The sequence below is a fragment of the Ambystoma mexicanum genome, chromosome 1p (genome assembly GCF_040938575.1).
Source record: "Ambystoma mexicanum isolate Mex_15411 chromosome 1p, UKY_AmexF1_1, whole genome shotgun sequence".
Taxonomy (NCBI): domain Eukaryota; kingdom Metazoa; phylum Chordata; class Amphibia; order Caudata; family Ambystomatidae; genus Ambystoma; species Ambystoma mexicanum.
In genome coordinates, this window is record NC_090921.1 from 644,117,049 (window position 1) to 644,131,179 (window position 14,131).

Below are 14,131 nucleotides of genomic sequence, written 5' to 3' on the forward strand. Positions count from 1 at the left end.
GAACTCAATTCCTTGTTCATGTGCGCTTCCATTTTAGAAGGAGTAAACAATATCTTCACGCATGCGCATATTCTGGTAAAAGGAACGCTTCTTTTACGAGCGATCTTCTTTGCAAGCAAAAGATCCAATTAATGAACACTTTTACACATTCAGAAAACAAACAATTTTAAATTGAATAGTTAGAGTGTCATTCTTGGAATTTGTGTTGAAGCTAGACACCAATACAAACTACATGTATAATATTTCCAGCGGGTTGTTTGGGCAAAAGACAGTTGAACTGCTTGAAGACAAACTCCTTAAACTGAGAGAGATTAGCAGTTTTTTTTGCAAAACCGAATTGAAGAAATCAGTAAGAGCATCTAAGACTCTATTTTTATGTTTTCTTCAGTAGAATTCATACACGTCCTCTACGTTATTCACAGAGGATAATCAGGTATGGTGGCGTGTTTATTTACTTAAATTTATAAAGAGAAGTCAGAGCCAAGGAATTCAAAGGTTAGTGACTAAAGTGAATTGTTGTTATTTTCACCAACAGGTTGGCAGATAAAGAAGCTGAGCAAAACCTGAAGTTTATTATTTTGTCCCATGTTCCCCCTTTCCCTTGGGGGTGCTCTCAACTGAACTGTTTGATACCAGTTAAGAGGTTAGCATCCAAAGGGGACTGCGGGGGTTCAGCAGCTTCCGGGGACAACATCAGATTTGAGAAAGCCTGACACGAGCCTCTATCAGATATTATGATGTCAGGTAGACCAAAACAGCGGAAAACGTGGCGCAGAAACAAATCCGCTAACAATGGTGCTGTAGGTAGACCTTGACATGGGACAAAGACTGCCAGTTTAGAGAAAGAATCGATCACCACCCATATGGTATCAAAGCCCTGGACGGATGGGAGTTCTGTGATAAATTCCATAGATATCATAGTCCATGGTTTGCGTGGAACCGGAAGGGGACATAATAATCCCATGGGTTTTGTAGTTGTGGATTTACACTGGGCACAAACGGCGCAGGTAGCGATGTAATCCGAGATGTCTTTCTGCATTGAAGGCCACCAGCACCATCTCTTAAGTTGCTCCAAGGTTTTACGCAAACCGGAATGGGCTGAAATCAAAGAGTCATGACCCCAATGTAATGCTGTTCGTCTGGAATGAACATCTGGAAAAAACAGACGACCGTTGACATAAGGCAATGTGTTAACAATTGTCATGTTAAAGCGTTCTATCTCCGGAGGATTCCCCAATACGCATTTCCTGATGGAATCCTTTAACGAAGGCTTCAAGGTACAAGAGCATATGACCTGATTGGGTAACACCAAGCCACCAAAGTCCTTGGGAGAGGCATTAAGAATGTAGAGCTCCAGGACGATACGTAATCTGAAAATTGAACTGTGAAAAGAACTCGTGCCACCTAGCATGCCTGGCTGTGGTGCACTTAACTGACTGCATAGCAAGAAGGTTACGGTGATCAGTGTAAACCTGAACCGGAGTATTAGTACCCAGGAGGTGATGTCGTCAAACCTTGAAAGCATCACGCACAGACAACAGTTCACGCTCGGTGACAGTGTAGTTTGTTTCATATTTGGTAAGTTTCCTAGAATGAAACGCCACAGGATGAAGGAAACCTGTGTCCTTACAATACTGAGGCAATACCGCACCAACTGCTTGATCCGAAGCATCAGCTTCCACGTAGAACTGTTGCATAGGCTTGGAATGCTGGAGGACTGGTGCAGAGGTAAAGGCTGTTTTGAGGTTGTCAAAGGCTGTCTGTGCTTCCTTCGTCCATTTGAATCCGTTCTTAGGGCTGGTAAGGGCAGTCAAGGGGGCCACAATGGCAGAAAATGAGTGTATAAAACGCCTATAAAAATTTGCAAATCCTAAAAAGGACTGCAAGGACTTGATAGATGTAGGAGCAGGCCAATCCATTATAGCCCTTACTTTAGAATCACTCATACCATCTCCATGGTTCGTGATGTCATATCCCAGAAACTCAACATGCTTGGCATGGAAAATGCACTTCTCTAATTTCGCATAGAGACGATGGTCTCGTAACCTTTGTAGTACTGTGGAGACATGCTGAACATGAGTATCATAATCGGGGGAGTAGATCAGAATATCATCAAGGTATGCAATGACGTATTGGTCGAGTAAATCACTGAAAACATCATTGATAAAATATTGAAACGTAGCTGGGGCATTACATAAGCCAAACGGCATAACCAAGTATTCATACAGGCCATACTTTGTTTTAAAAGCCGTCTTCCATTTGTCACCCTTCCGCATTCTGACCAGGTTGTAAGCGCCCCGTAAATCCAACTTAGTGAAGATGGTAGAAGAGCCCAATTGGTCTAAAAGAACTGAGATAAGCGGAATTGGGTATTGGTTACGAACGGTGATAGCGTTCAATGCGCGGTAGTCGATGCAGGGGTGCAAATCACCTTCTTTTTTCGGGACAAAGAAGAGAGGCGATGCAGCCGGAGAATGTATTGGTCTGATAAAGCCAGAAGCCAAGGATCTGTCCAGATACTCCTTCAGCACTGCGTCCTCCTTCTGAGTTAGGGAATAGACGCGACCAGAGGGTACCGTGGCATTAGGGACCAAATTGATGGGACAGTCATACTGTCGATGTGGTGGTAGGATCTCAGCGCCTTTCTTATCAAAGACGTCTTTGTAACCTCGGTACTCCTGAGGCAATACCGTAGTCATGACTGTTCCAATGACCAAAGCGGAATCCAATAGATGAGTACTGGGTCCCGAAGATGAGGATCCTAATGTCCCACAAGATGTAGCACAGAATTCTGAATGAAAGGATACCGACCCTTTAACCCAATCTACTAACGGATTATGTTTCTTTAGCCAAGGCAACCCAAGGATAAGTTTGAACTGGGGTGCTGTAATGACATCAAAGGCTATGGTTTCGGTAAGACCAGAGGACGTAGTCATAAGGAGATCTACTGTTTGTTCGGTAACCAACCCTGATAACAGAGTTGTGCCGTCAACGGCGTTGACCAGTTCGGGGGAAGGCTTGGAAATCAAAGGAATACCATAGTCCTGAACAAACCGACTATCAACATAATTCCCAGTAGCCCCTGAATCCAATACTGCATCAACAGAACAAGAAACCATTGAAGTAGTGAAAATGTCAACAGTAATGGGAAACAAAACCATGCTATGAGAGCCCGCAGTGGTGGGACTCGACAAAGGGGCTCTCTCTATTGCCGAGCTTTGGAGTTTCCCTGTTTACGTGGTTTCTTGGGGCACTGTCTCAGGAAATGTTCCGAGGAACCACAGTAATAACATAAATTATTCTTCCTGCGGGTTTCTCTTTCCTCAGATGACAGAGGAGCCCTGAGGGTGCCTATCTGCATAGGCTCAGGTGTAGCATGGCTTTGATCACTAGATACTGGTGTTGGATAGGGAACCAGACTCTTTTCCCCTTTACGTTCTGCCCTTCGTGCATTGACTTGTAGAACCAGGTCCACCAACTCAGAAAAAGCCGCAGGAACCACAGGGACAGTGGACATAACATCCTTGAGCGAGTCTGAAAGACCCTTATAAAACAGAGCCCCTTTCTTCACCTCAGGCCAATCCGTCTCTGCTACCAGTTGGTTGAACTTCGCCAAGTAGGATAATAATGGCATATCCTTCTGTTGTAAGGAAAGTAGCTCCAGATCAGAGGCTTGGGACTTGTACCGAGTATCAAAAACACGAGACATAGCAGAGATGAGGGCATCGCAATCGTAAAAAAGATGGCTACCCTGTTCCAATAAAGGATTAGCCCAGACCGCTGCAGTTCCCCCAAGGTAGGATAACATAAAAGCCGCCTTGGTAGTGGCATCAGGGAAAGACATAGGACGACATAAGAAATGTAGTCTACATTGGTTAATGAAAGTACGGAACGTCTTAGGATCCCCCATGAACCGTTCTGGGGGGGCCAAAGGAAACTGTGCCGTCATGTAAACGGGCACGTTCCCTTGTTGAGGAGCACTTACCCCAAGGGCAGAACCAGGAGAAGGGGCACTTGCACCACCACCTGCCTGTAAATTAACTTGCAGGGCGTCGATCCGATGCTGGGTGGCATCATGAGCCGCAGTCATATCTGCACGTAAACCGGCGACCAACTGAACCAAAGCTGCCAACGGATCGTCGGCAGCTTCCATCATGGATAATTATACGGCTTCTGAATATGTGAGGAATCACCCACGTGGACCTGGTGGCGAGACCTGAATTCAGTTGAGCGCGTAGTGTAGCCGTAGAAATCTTCCTGACAATGCAACTCCCAATAGTACCAAAGAACTGTTTTGGAAGGGGAATTGCCCGGAAGATTATAGTGAGTCGGAAAACAGCTGCCTAGACAGAGAACACAGTGTCAGGAGTCTTGTTTACGACACAAACAAGAGAAAACAATAAATGAGCAAACCAAAGTACTCACGTAAAGGGATACTTCTGGGGAATGATAGCAAGTCAAACTGAGGGCCAGAGATATCCAGGAAAACAGTCTTGGTGCTTGTCTGTGAAGAGTTCCAGTAGTGGAAGTGGAAAAACCAGAAGAGATAGAAAGTCCGTCCGAGGAGCGTGGTTCCAAAAATAAGGACAATCCAACCTATACCTGTACCCGCCGGCATGCGGACGCCTGTAGAGAAATGGAAGTCTGTGATAAGGTTCCAAAATAAATGTGTTCCTTGTGACAAGTTCCCAAAGTGAGCGTTCCGTGTAACAAGTTCCGTGAGACGAGTTCCCGAAAGTGGAAAGAGTTCCTTTGTGGATGAAGAAGAGAGTTTGTTCTTGCAAAAGGACCGTGGACAAAACAGATGAATGGTAGAGTGTATCAGGACGTGCAAAAGTTCCGAGGCGACAAGGAAAACTAGCGTAAGACAAGAGGGATGGTCGTTCGTTCCGAGGTCAGGGATAATCAGGCATCAAAAGACAAGGCCAAGGGTGTTCAATATCAATCCGTAAGACAAAACAAGGTTGTGGTTCAAGGCAAGAGGTAACAACAAGATGAGCTCCAAAAGTCAAAATTCAGAAGCAGCATTCTATGGTCAGGGCGGAGCTTTATAGAGTCACGTGACCGTGAGGGGAACGTTGCACACGCCGTAGACGTGCACGTATGTGCTCAGGCGACCAGCGTTTCCAAGGCAACCTCCAGCGTTGTCGAAAGGTTTGGAAACGTAAGGAGAGACGCTTCGGCTCCAAAGATCTCGGGGATTCGGAACTTGCATGTTTAGTACAATCTTTGGCGGTACAGGGAGCTGGTTTCCTGACACAGTGGAGTTAAGTTTGAAATAATTCCTCTAGGTTTTCAGCTGAGGATTCTCAGGTACAGTGTCATTTCTCTGGGTTGAGAGAGGGGGAGGTGTAGTTAGACAGAAAAAGAACCCACCCAGTTGTAGTTTCTCATTTTTGCATATATCCATCTTCAGGAGGAAGATCCATTGTCTGAGTTTTGTTATTTTGTCCCATTCCCCTTTCCTGGGGGTGTTTCGAACTCAGCTGTATATCCTATCAGCTGTGAACGAGACACCTTTGTGGGTCTCTGGGGTGCAGCAGCTTCTGAAGAACTTTTCAGGCAGGACCTGCCAGTCACTCCCACACACTCAGTCTGGATCAAAGGCTGTTTAGAATGTACTGGAAGGTTCAAGAGAGCCTCACAGGATTTGCTTCTCGGTTCCTCCCTCCCATCCCGAAAAGAGATAGGGACTCCTTCCTAAAAGGGGAAACATTAAGGAAAATGGCCACCCCAAATTCATACAACCAAACAATCATTCCTGACTTCCAGCATACAGACTTTCTGAGATTCACCCCCTAAAACCTTTGGTACCCGCTGGGTGTCAAGCATCAGCCCAACCTATGCGCAATTACAACTGCCCAGGTATCACCCTGGACTTAAGGACCTGACAGAAACGCACAATCTTATCATTCTTTCATACTCTGTCACATTCACACTCACTAACATACACATTCACACACTGTCAACACACACACTCTTTAGCTTTCTCACTCTCACTCAATCTCGCACTGACTCTCACATGTATACTATTTCTCTCACTCACTATTACACTCACTGTCATGATCAGTGCCACACTCACCCACACTCACATATGTTCATAGACCCTCACTCATGCACTCTCTCCCTCTCGCTCACACTCACTATCACTCATTTTCTAACTCACTCTCTACTCACCTAGAAACATACCAGCACACAGAAAACAGGTTCTTCCAATCTCTATGCACGAAGACTTCAGATATCTCATCTTGCCTCTCCCTCGCCTCTCACTAACTTTACGTCACCATCTCTTGCAGGACATAGTCTTAAGAGGCCACCAAAACAGCAGACGGTGTGTGATATAAGGCCACTTTACATGACATGACATTATCACATACACTCTCACAATCTCGGTCTCGCATGCAATCTCACTCTCTAAGATGCTGTAACACTCACTCAGGTCTGATATGTCATAACTCATCTCTTGGCATTCCCTATAAGCCTGACATTCTAGATGAGCAGCCATTTTGATAGTCCCAGAAACTCCACGTTCGACATTGCAGAAAGCTCCCAGTGAGACACTTTCAGTAAGCCTGAAATGTACAGTAATCCCCCACTAAAATTCAAATCTACCATCCCCAGAAGGCTGACCGTTTACACATTGACAAATTCAAAATGATCCATAAATATCAAGGAGGGCAAGAAACCCTGCCTGTGCCACTGAAACGGAAAATACACAAATTACACCCCCCTCCCGCCCCCATACCACCATAACACATTTTTAAGCAATGGGATGAGGCTCTGGACGTATCGTACAGAGATGTGGTTTACAAATGCTCAACACAAAATGATCACATATGAGAACAGAACGTGACAACAAGTTTGCTGTTGGTGTCTAACAATTTACGGAAATCAACATTTTTTAAGTTTAAGGAAATTATTCTAGATTTTTGATTAATTTGTAAGCAGTAAGAGGAGCCAATGGTCCCAAATCCCAGCGCTAATGACTCAAGTATTCCCTGCTTTGTCGGATCTGGGCCTTGATAAATGGCTTCACAGAGCAGACAAAGACCAGGCCAAAAAAGGTATTGCTGGATCTTCGGATGCAGCCCATGTTTTAAGGTTGATGGCACTAGACGGATCCATCTCCAGTGGGTACACAATTCCCAGTAGATCATTAGTTTGGCAATTAGGTGTCGAAACTATTGCATTAGAGTACAGATAGGGAGAAATGGTATATGAAGAACACATAGCTTGTAGGTGTTTTTTGGTTATTTGCCCATCCAGTGACTAACTATGGCCATGCAAATCCCTCAGGCCATTCCCACCCAGTTTCTGCCTTTCTCTACCCAAAACACCTCCTCATGGGAACTCTGAACTCTCTTTATTCAAGCCTTACCATCGAACTTTGCAATCGAAATGCCCGCCAGTGTTTATTAAAGCAGTTTTCGGAGAGTTAATGACTTAATTGGAGCTCTCAACTCAATACTGGTGTAATAAAAATGTCAACCAAGTCTGCAGTCAGCGACTTGATTTATAAGCACTATGCGTGTCCTTCACTGTAGTCCTGTTAAAACAAACATTGGCAAAGACAACAGTTTTGGCTTGTGTATTAGTATTAGACATTTGCTAGCCACTGCTATTAGATGCTCAGGTACTCGCACCATGTTGCCCCTGCTATCATCAGTGGCCAGTTAATACCACTATGGCAGTGGCTGGCAAGTTCCTTTCCCATGTCTACACAAAAGACCAAACTGTTGGCATTACCAATGCTTGTCTGTATGTGTTGGTCGGAATCAATCAAAGCTACCTGCTGTGTTTTCAGTTAGATAATTCTGTCGGTTTTTTAACCAAGCTGTGATTCGCAATATTTCATCTAAGAACGACTGCCAGCCAAGCAACAATTAATGGGGCTTAAGTTATACATTAAAAATCATTTCCTTGACACTTTTAACTAAATAAAGTCCTAATGCTAGTTGTTAACACTAGGATGGCCCACATACATATTCAACGAAATCCTCCACCACACCTTGCAACAGTCGATTGTTCAATATATGGAGGAAAAGGTAAACTACATATTTTTAAAAAGCAGTTTGCTTGTTTTACTACCAAAAACAAATTACTTTTTTGCTAAGTCAAATATTTTGTTACCATCATGCATACCACCAAACTGCACAGGTGTGTTAAACCAAGCAGTTCAAATGTCTATGTCAGTGTAAATGGCGCATCCAGCACTGTCCCTTTTCCTTGCATTCGGTCAATGGCAGAAATGCATTCATAATTGAAAAGCAAAATTACAATCACCAGACTGCGAGAAACAAACAGTACAGAATGTACAACTCACAACTGATACGGGGTATATTTGGGTGTCTTAGTTTATTAAACATCTAAATGTAATATCATTTTAAATGTGCTCTGCACAGTGACCTGCAAATATTATAGAGATCTCAAATAGGCCTATACCAAGTGCGAGCATCCCTCCAGTTCAGATTTGTTCCCTTTGCACTCAGGCATCTATAATTCTGTACTGAAGGTGACAAGCAAAGGAAGAGTACGCAAATGCTAAGAAAGAAACAGGAAAGGATGAAACATGCATTGACCATGACATGGTGTGAGGGGATATATATTTGCTTCACAATTTCCGAGGGGGCAAAGAGGTCAATACCATGCATTACTCTGTGGGTGGAAGGAGGCATATCAGGATCTGCAAGGGGCCATGAGAAAGATGAGCTCTCCCCTAGCTCTGCCACTGCACAGAATATGCAGGGATTAGGAAATTAGATGGAAAGTGGCAGATGTTTGCTTTTTTAGTCAAAGGCCCTCATTAGGACTCCGGCGCTAAACCATGGTGCTATTAGCACCATGGTCCATGCCGGAGTCCACCATGGAGAAAGGGGGAATTACCACCCCATTCCAAGGTTGGCGGGGCGGTAATTCCCCCTTTCTCCATGGCCCTTCCCCATTCCCATTTTTGCCCCATAGGACTCAATGGGAATGGGGAAGGCGGCAATTACGGTACCGCAAATTGCGGTACCGTAATTGCCATCAAGGTCCCTTTGCGGGTCCCTACTTTAACGGCTGGTCCAGACCAGCCGTTAAGGTGGGGAGCCGCAAAGGGACCTCGTAGTAAGGCGTTAAGGGGTTAACGGCGCTGCAGCCTTTTACGGCGCCGTTAACCCCTTAACGCGGGGGTCGTAATGACCCCCGCACTAGGCATTTCATGATTTGTAGGCCAAAACGCATGCAAAAACCATAACAGCAAGTCTCAGTCCCAGAAAGCAAACTGCTGTTGGCTACAAACCCAGAGCTGTATGGGTGTCAGACATGTCATTGGACTACTTATCAATAATTTAAACCCTGTTGAAATTGAATACGTTGTGAGGAACCAGGAATGAGACGCGGACACAGAGGACTCATGGTGATTGGTATACACTTTTATTAAATAATAAAGGGGGTTGAAAAATGCCTCACTGTCCCTAATCTAGGAAGTATTTCCGTACCTCAACCAAAACTATGGGTCTGTGATATGTCTAGATGCCCAAAGCAAAAATGTCCTGTGTCCAAAATCCTAGGCATTGGCCCTCATTACGATACTGGCACTAAACCATGGCGCTATTAGCACCATGGTTGGTGCCGGTATCGTAACGAGTCAGCCAATGTTCAATGGGGAATTACCACCCCATTCCAAGGTTGGCGGGGCGGTAATTCCCCATTGGACATTGGCCCTTCCCCATTCCCATTTTTGCCCCATAGGGTTCAATGGGACTGGGGAAGGCGCTAAGTACGGTACCGCAAATTGCGGTACCGTACTTCGCACCAAGGTCCCTTTGCGGGTCCCTACTTTAAAGGTCGGTCTAGACCAGCCGTTCAGGTCGGGTCCTGCAAAAGGACCTCGTAGTAAGGCGCTAATGGGCTAACGGCGCCGCAGCCTTTTACGGCACCGTTAACCCATTAGCACCAGTGTCGTAATGAGGCCCATTGTCTTTGGCTTGGAAAGTGCACAAATATTCAAGTTCAACAAATAGGTATAAATACAACAGCGGTTCCTAATGGTTAATGTTCACAGTTCCAGGGAATTACTCCCTTCCCCAGTTTTCTCGCCACCAAAACAAATGCTCATAGCCCAAGAGGATCGCCCCATCCTCTTGGTGTTGCAATCCACTCAAGGAGAAATTACTCCCTTCCCCAGGTCTTTTCCACTTTTATTGCAATTCAAAATCCTAAGGGCATGAGTCGTCCTTGAGATTCTCTTTTCAAGATATCACAATTTGGGTGCAGGTCCCAGAATCGCTAAGATTCTGGTATACACTCCTGCCAGGTTCTCTCACTATGTTCATCCACCTTCAAGATCTGAGGACACATGCTTTTTCCCTGAATTCCTCTTATCACTGGTGTTTTGTATCTCCCCAAATACTGGGACTATGAAAATCAATTTGTGATGTAAGCCGTAGGAAATGTGTCTCCCGTTTCAATTAGGCAATGCCTTCTCCAGCTCCATCCCGGGGCCCGATGTTCCATTGTGAGCTCACCAGTTTTAGGATGGCTCCCTTGGCTTCTTCGGGCCCGCTCAGGTCCTTCTCTTCTTCGTTTCTCTCTCTCTCTCTCTCTCTCTCTCTCTCTCTCTCTCTCTCTCTCTCTCTCTCTCTCTCTCTCCGTGGCTGGTGGCATTCTGAACATTGCTCCATCTTCCCTTGCGGGCATGACACTCTTCCTTTGCCTCGCGTCCCACTTTGACATTTCTCCTGCCTGAGGGAATGTGTCTCCGATCCAGATGCCACCTACCCCTTTCTCTGTGCGACTTCTCTGCCTTGTCACATCTTGGATTCCCAGCCCGAACTGGGAAGTCTTGTCCACGGTTCTCCTGTGTCTCCTTGCTCGCCTGTCCACCTGACAGCTTGGTTTCTCTGGAAGTGACTAGACGGTCGGATCTCTACGTTGCTCTCAGCTGTTCCATCTTTGAACTCCTGCTTCAATGAAGGGAGTTGCTCAAAGCTAATCAGCTTCCTCCACGCATTGGACTGCTCCTTCTGGTTCAGCCTATTAATGTTCATTTGGGCAATCCTCTTTCTCGTCTTGGTCTTTATCATTCTGTTTGCTACAGAATATTGACGGATACTGTGTGCAGGCTTTGCGGGTTGTTGAAGGGGTCTTATCACAGTATGCCATCAAGGCATGAGGGATGGAGAGGATATCCCTAAAAGGGAAAGGGGTGTACCATGCTCCTCTGATGATGCCTCCCCCTCAGGGTTACCTCCCCTCAGGTGAACCTCCATCGCATAGCCACCCGCAGGGTCAGGATCGGGTTGTGGCTGCTGTCCCCTGGCCACATGAGAGGCTACCTCTGGGAAAGGAAGGATTACATCATCAAATTCATCGATCACAACCTTTTCTGTATATCTTTCAGGATGTCTTCAAGTGTAAGATACTCTGCTAGTCCTGGTCAACAATTCTATACCACCACTACAAATTCTCTACTGTCGACCTGCATTTATAAAGGGAAAATTAAGCTTCAATATGGTATTGAATATTCAAGTCAGACAAAAAAACATGATCAGTAGAACATCTCATAGTTAATATGAGACAAACGAAGAGCTCTGTTACTACATATTTAAGAGAAATTAGTGTAAATGTAAATGAATGAGTGATTTTAAATGATAACAGTGCCCTCAGTTTCTCAACATTACAAGGTTTATTTGCCTACAGAACGTTCTTACCCAAAAGTTACTTTCCAGTCAGGCTACGACTGTGCAGATAACCAATGCAAATGTTACCATTATCGCAGATTGGTAGCTGAGAAATCTTATGGTTACACTGTAACGTTTCTGCCTAAAACATTTCTAGACAGCATTTTAATACGCAGTAAAGGCACATCTGTGAATGTTTGTTTTCCAATAAGTAAGAGGAAGTAAACCAAGTAGATAGCATTTTGTAGAAAGTATGATTTTTGCAGGTGGATAATGCCAGAATGTGCTTTCATCATATACACACTCTAAGTCCGTTTCTCTGCATGTCACTATTATTACTTGACATAATGATAATTGATGTATTCACACACACACACACACACACACACGGATTACAGTATGGCCTACAGGATGGGTATGTGTAATTACCTGTACTGTGTTTTCAGCATGGGTATGAGGCAACTTAAGTGCACAGTATTATGAATCTATCAGGGTGAAGAAGTAGGAGGCTTACACCTTAAACCAGGGTGTTGTGCATACAACCCTGTTATGCACACTTCACATATGAAATGGGGGCAATCAAGGCTGAGGCAAAGCTGCAAGAAGGACCTACATGCGTTCCCTTTTCTTATGAACCATGCATAGAAACAAATGACTTTAAGGTGACCCACTTGTAACAATTTGTACCAGAGCTCAAACCTTTATTGTGAACAGCTGTAAAAGAGCCGAAAGTGATCAATCCCAGAAGAGAATGGACATCAGTTTGTTGAGTACATTTCCTGTGTGCACATGGGTGTACCGGGATTTCCTAAACCTGCTGAGTTTACCAACTCAGATATGGGTGGAAGCACTGATGCTAATAGTATGAAATAGAGTAACAAATGGACTTCAGTTAAATAAAAGTATAAAGGGGTGGACGAAAAAGGGGAAAGGCAGGTATAAGTGGACCCGGGGGTTGGGAGGTATCCCCCCATAAAGGGTATTAGCAAGGCAAAATAGGTAGAAAGTAATATGATAAAAGTGAAAACACATTTAAAAAGCACAAGACCAGAATTGTTATTCTTAAAAGGTCCACAAGATGGCAGTCATAGACTATACAAACAGTAGATCTATACATCTGTATGTAGATAATATGGGCGATGTAACAGGTATGTCGTTATTTTTTTGAAGTTATTAATGTGCCTTTATAAGCGTATTTATATGTTTTGTCAGCGATAAAATCACATATAACCATGAAATAGTTTAGATAATGCCCTGTGTAAGGTGGTGAAAATGTTAGTTTTCCACATTGCAGGTTATTCAAGAACTTGGGTTCCGCAGTGAAAGCCAGGTCTCATAGTTTGTTACTATAGGCATCTCAGCAGTGCCTTGCCCAACCAAAGGTCAGAGTTCCTGGCAAGTAGTTCATCCCTCCGAGTTCACTCCCATTCATGATCCATCATAAAGAGGTAGGATATCACAATGAAATTGGGTCACTGGCTTGCAGGCAGTGTTGCATTGTCTACTGCCTGTTTCTGTGCAAAATATTGGGTGTTCAAACATAAAAGAAGAAGCCTGAGATGGTGTGGGGCCCAACCTCTCCTGAAGTAAGTGATAGAAAGAAGAAGGCAGCCATGAGCTGCATTGCACTCACTCAAGACTGCCAGAGGATATGGGTTCTTCATTGCCTGGTAGAAATGTTCTCTGAGCTTTGTCCACTGGAATCTATATTGTTTTAGGATTTTAGATATTCCAAGGTTCTGTAGTTCTCACACAGTGCTGAAAATCTCACACATTTAAAAACACTCATCGACAACGTACCGGCTGCTGCAGGATCTTAATGATGGTTTTAGAGATCAAGAGAAGAGTCTTGGTGTCGACATGCTGGTTTCGGACGATGGTGAGAAGGGTTTCTATCACTGCCAACTTCTGCTCCAATGTCAGCTGATTTAGACAAGAGATAAGGTTTTGAACATATGTTTAAAGTTACAAGACAGGTGAAGGAAAATCTTCTCTACTACTACCCCAGGTATCTGCTTAACAGTGCCCAACCCCTTCACAAGAGACTATCCTGTTCATGCCTGTACTGATGCCTAACGCCAAAGTGAATGGGTCCACTTACATCCCTAGAATGTTTCAGGTAGTGACAGCATGACATGACAGTTGAGTCTGGAGAGAAGATGACACACAAGTCCAGGGTTCTCAAGATGGTGAGTCGGTCCATCTGCTGGAGTGAAGTCATCGATGGAACTGTGACAAACCCAAGAGAAAAGATTCATCCTGAATACCCACGTACATGGAAGGAACTTCAGGCTAAGGAATATGAGCTCACATCATGTTGTTACACTGCCATCTACAGGTCATTTGTAGAAAGTGCTCATCATCGCGCATCGAAACATGATCAACACCTGATTAGTTTCTATTGGAAGATTTTGTAAAGGACAGGTACGTCACCCTCATGACATCAAATGGAATTTTGCTACAATTTG

General features: G+C 44.5%; 1 protein-coding gene across 1 annotated transcript in view; it reads right to left on the reverse strand.

The window, feature by feature from the left end:
• The window catches only part of LOC138548640 (uncharacterized), a 633,569-nt gene that overhangs the window by 560,162 nt on the left and 59,276 nt on the right, over positions 1–14,131 (reverse strand). The window contains exons 4-5 of the mRNA XM_069642327.1: positions 13,765–13,892; positions 13,464–13,586 (exon numbers count right to left, since the gene is read on the reverse strand). Coding sequence (XP_069498428.1) covers positions 13,464–13,586; positions 13,765–13,892 — 251 coding nt within the window. The remainder of the gene's footprint in view (positions 1–13,463; positions 13,587–13,764; positions 13,893–14,131) is intronic.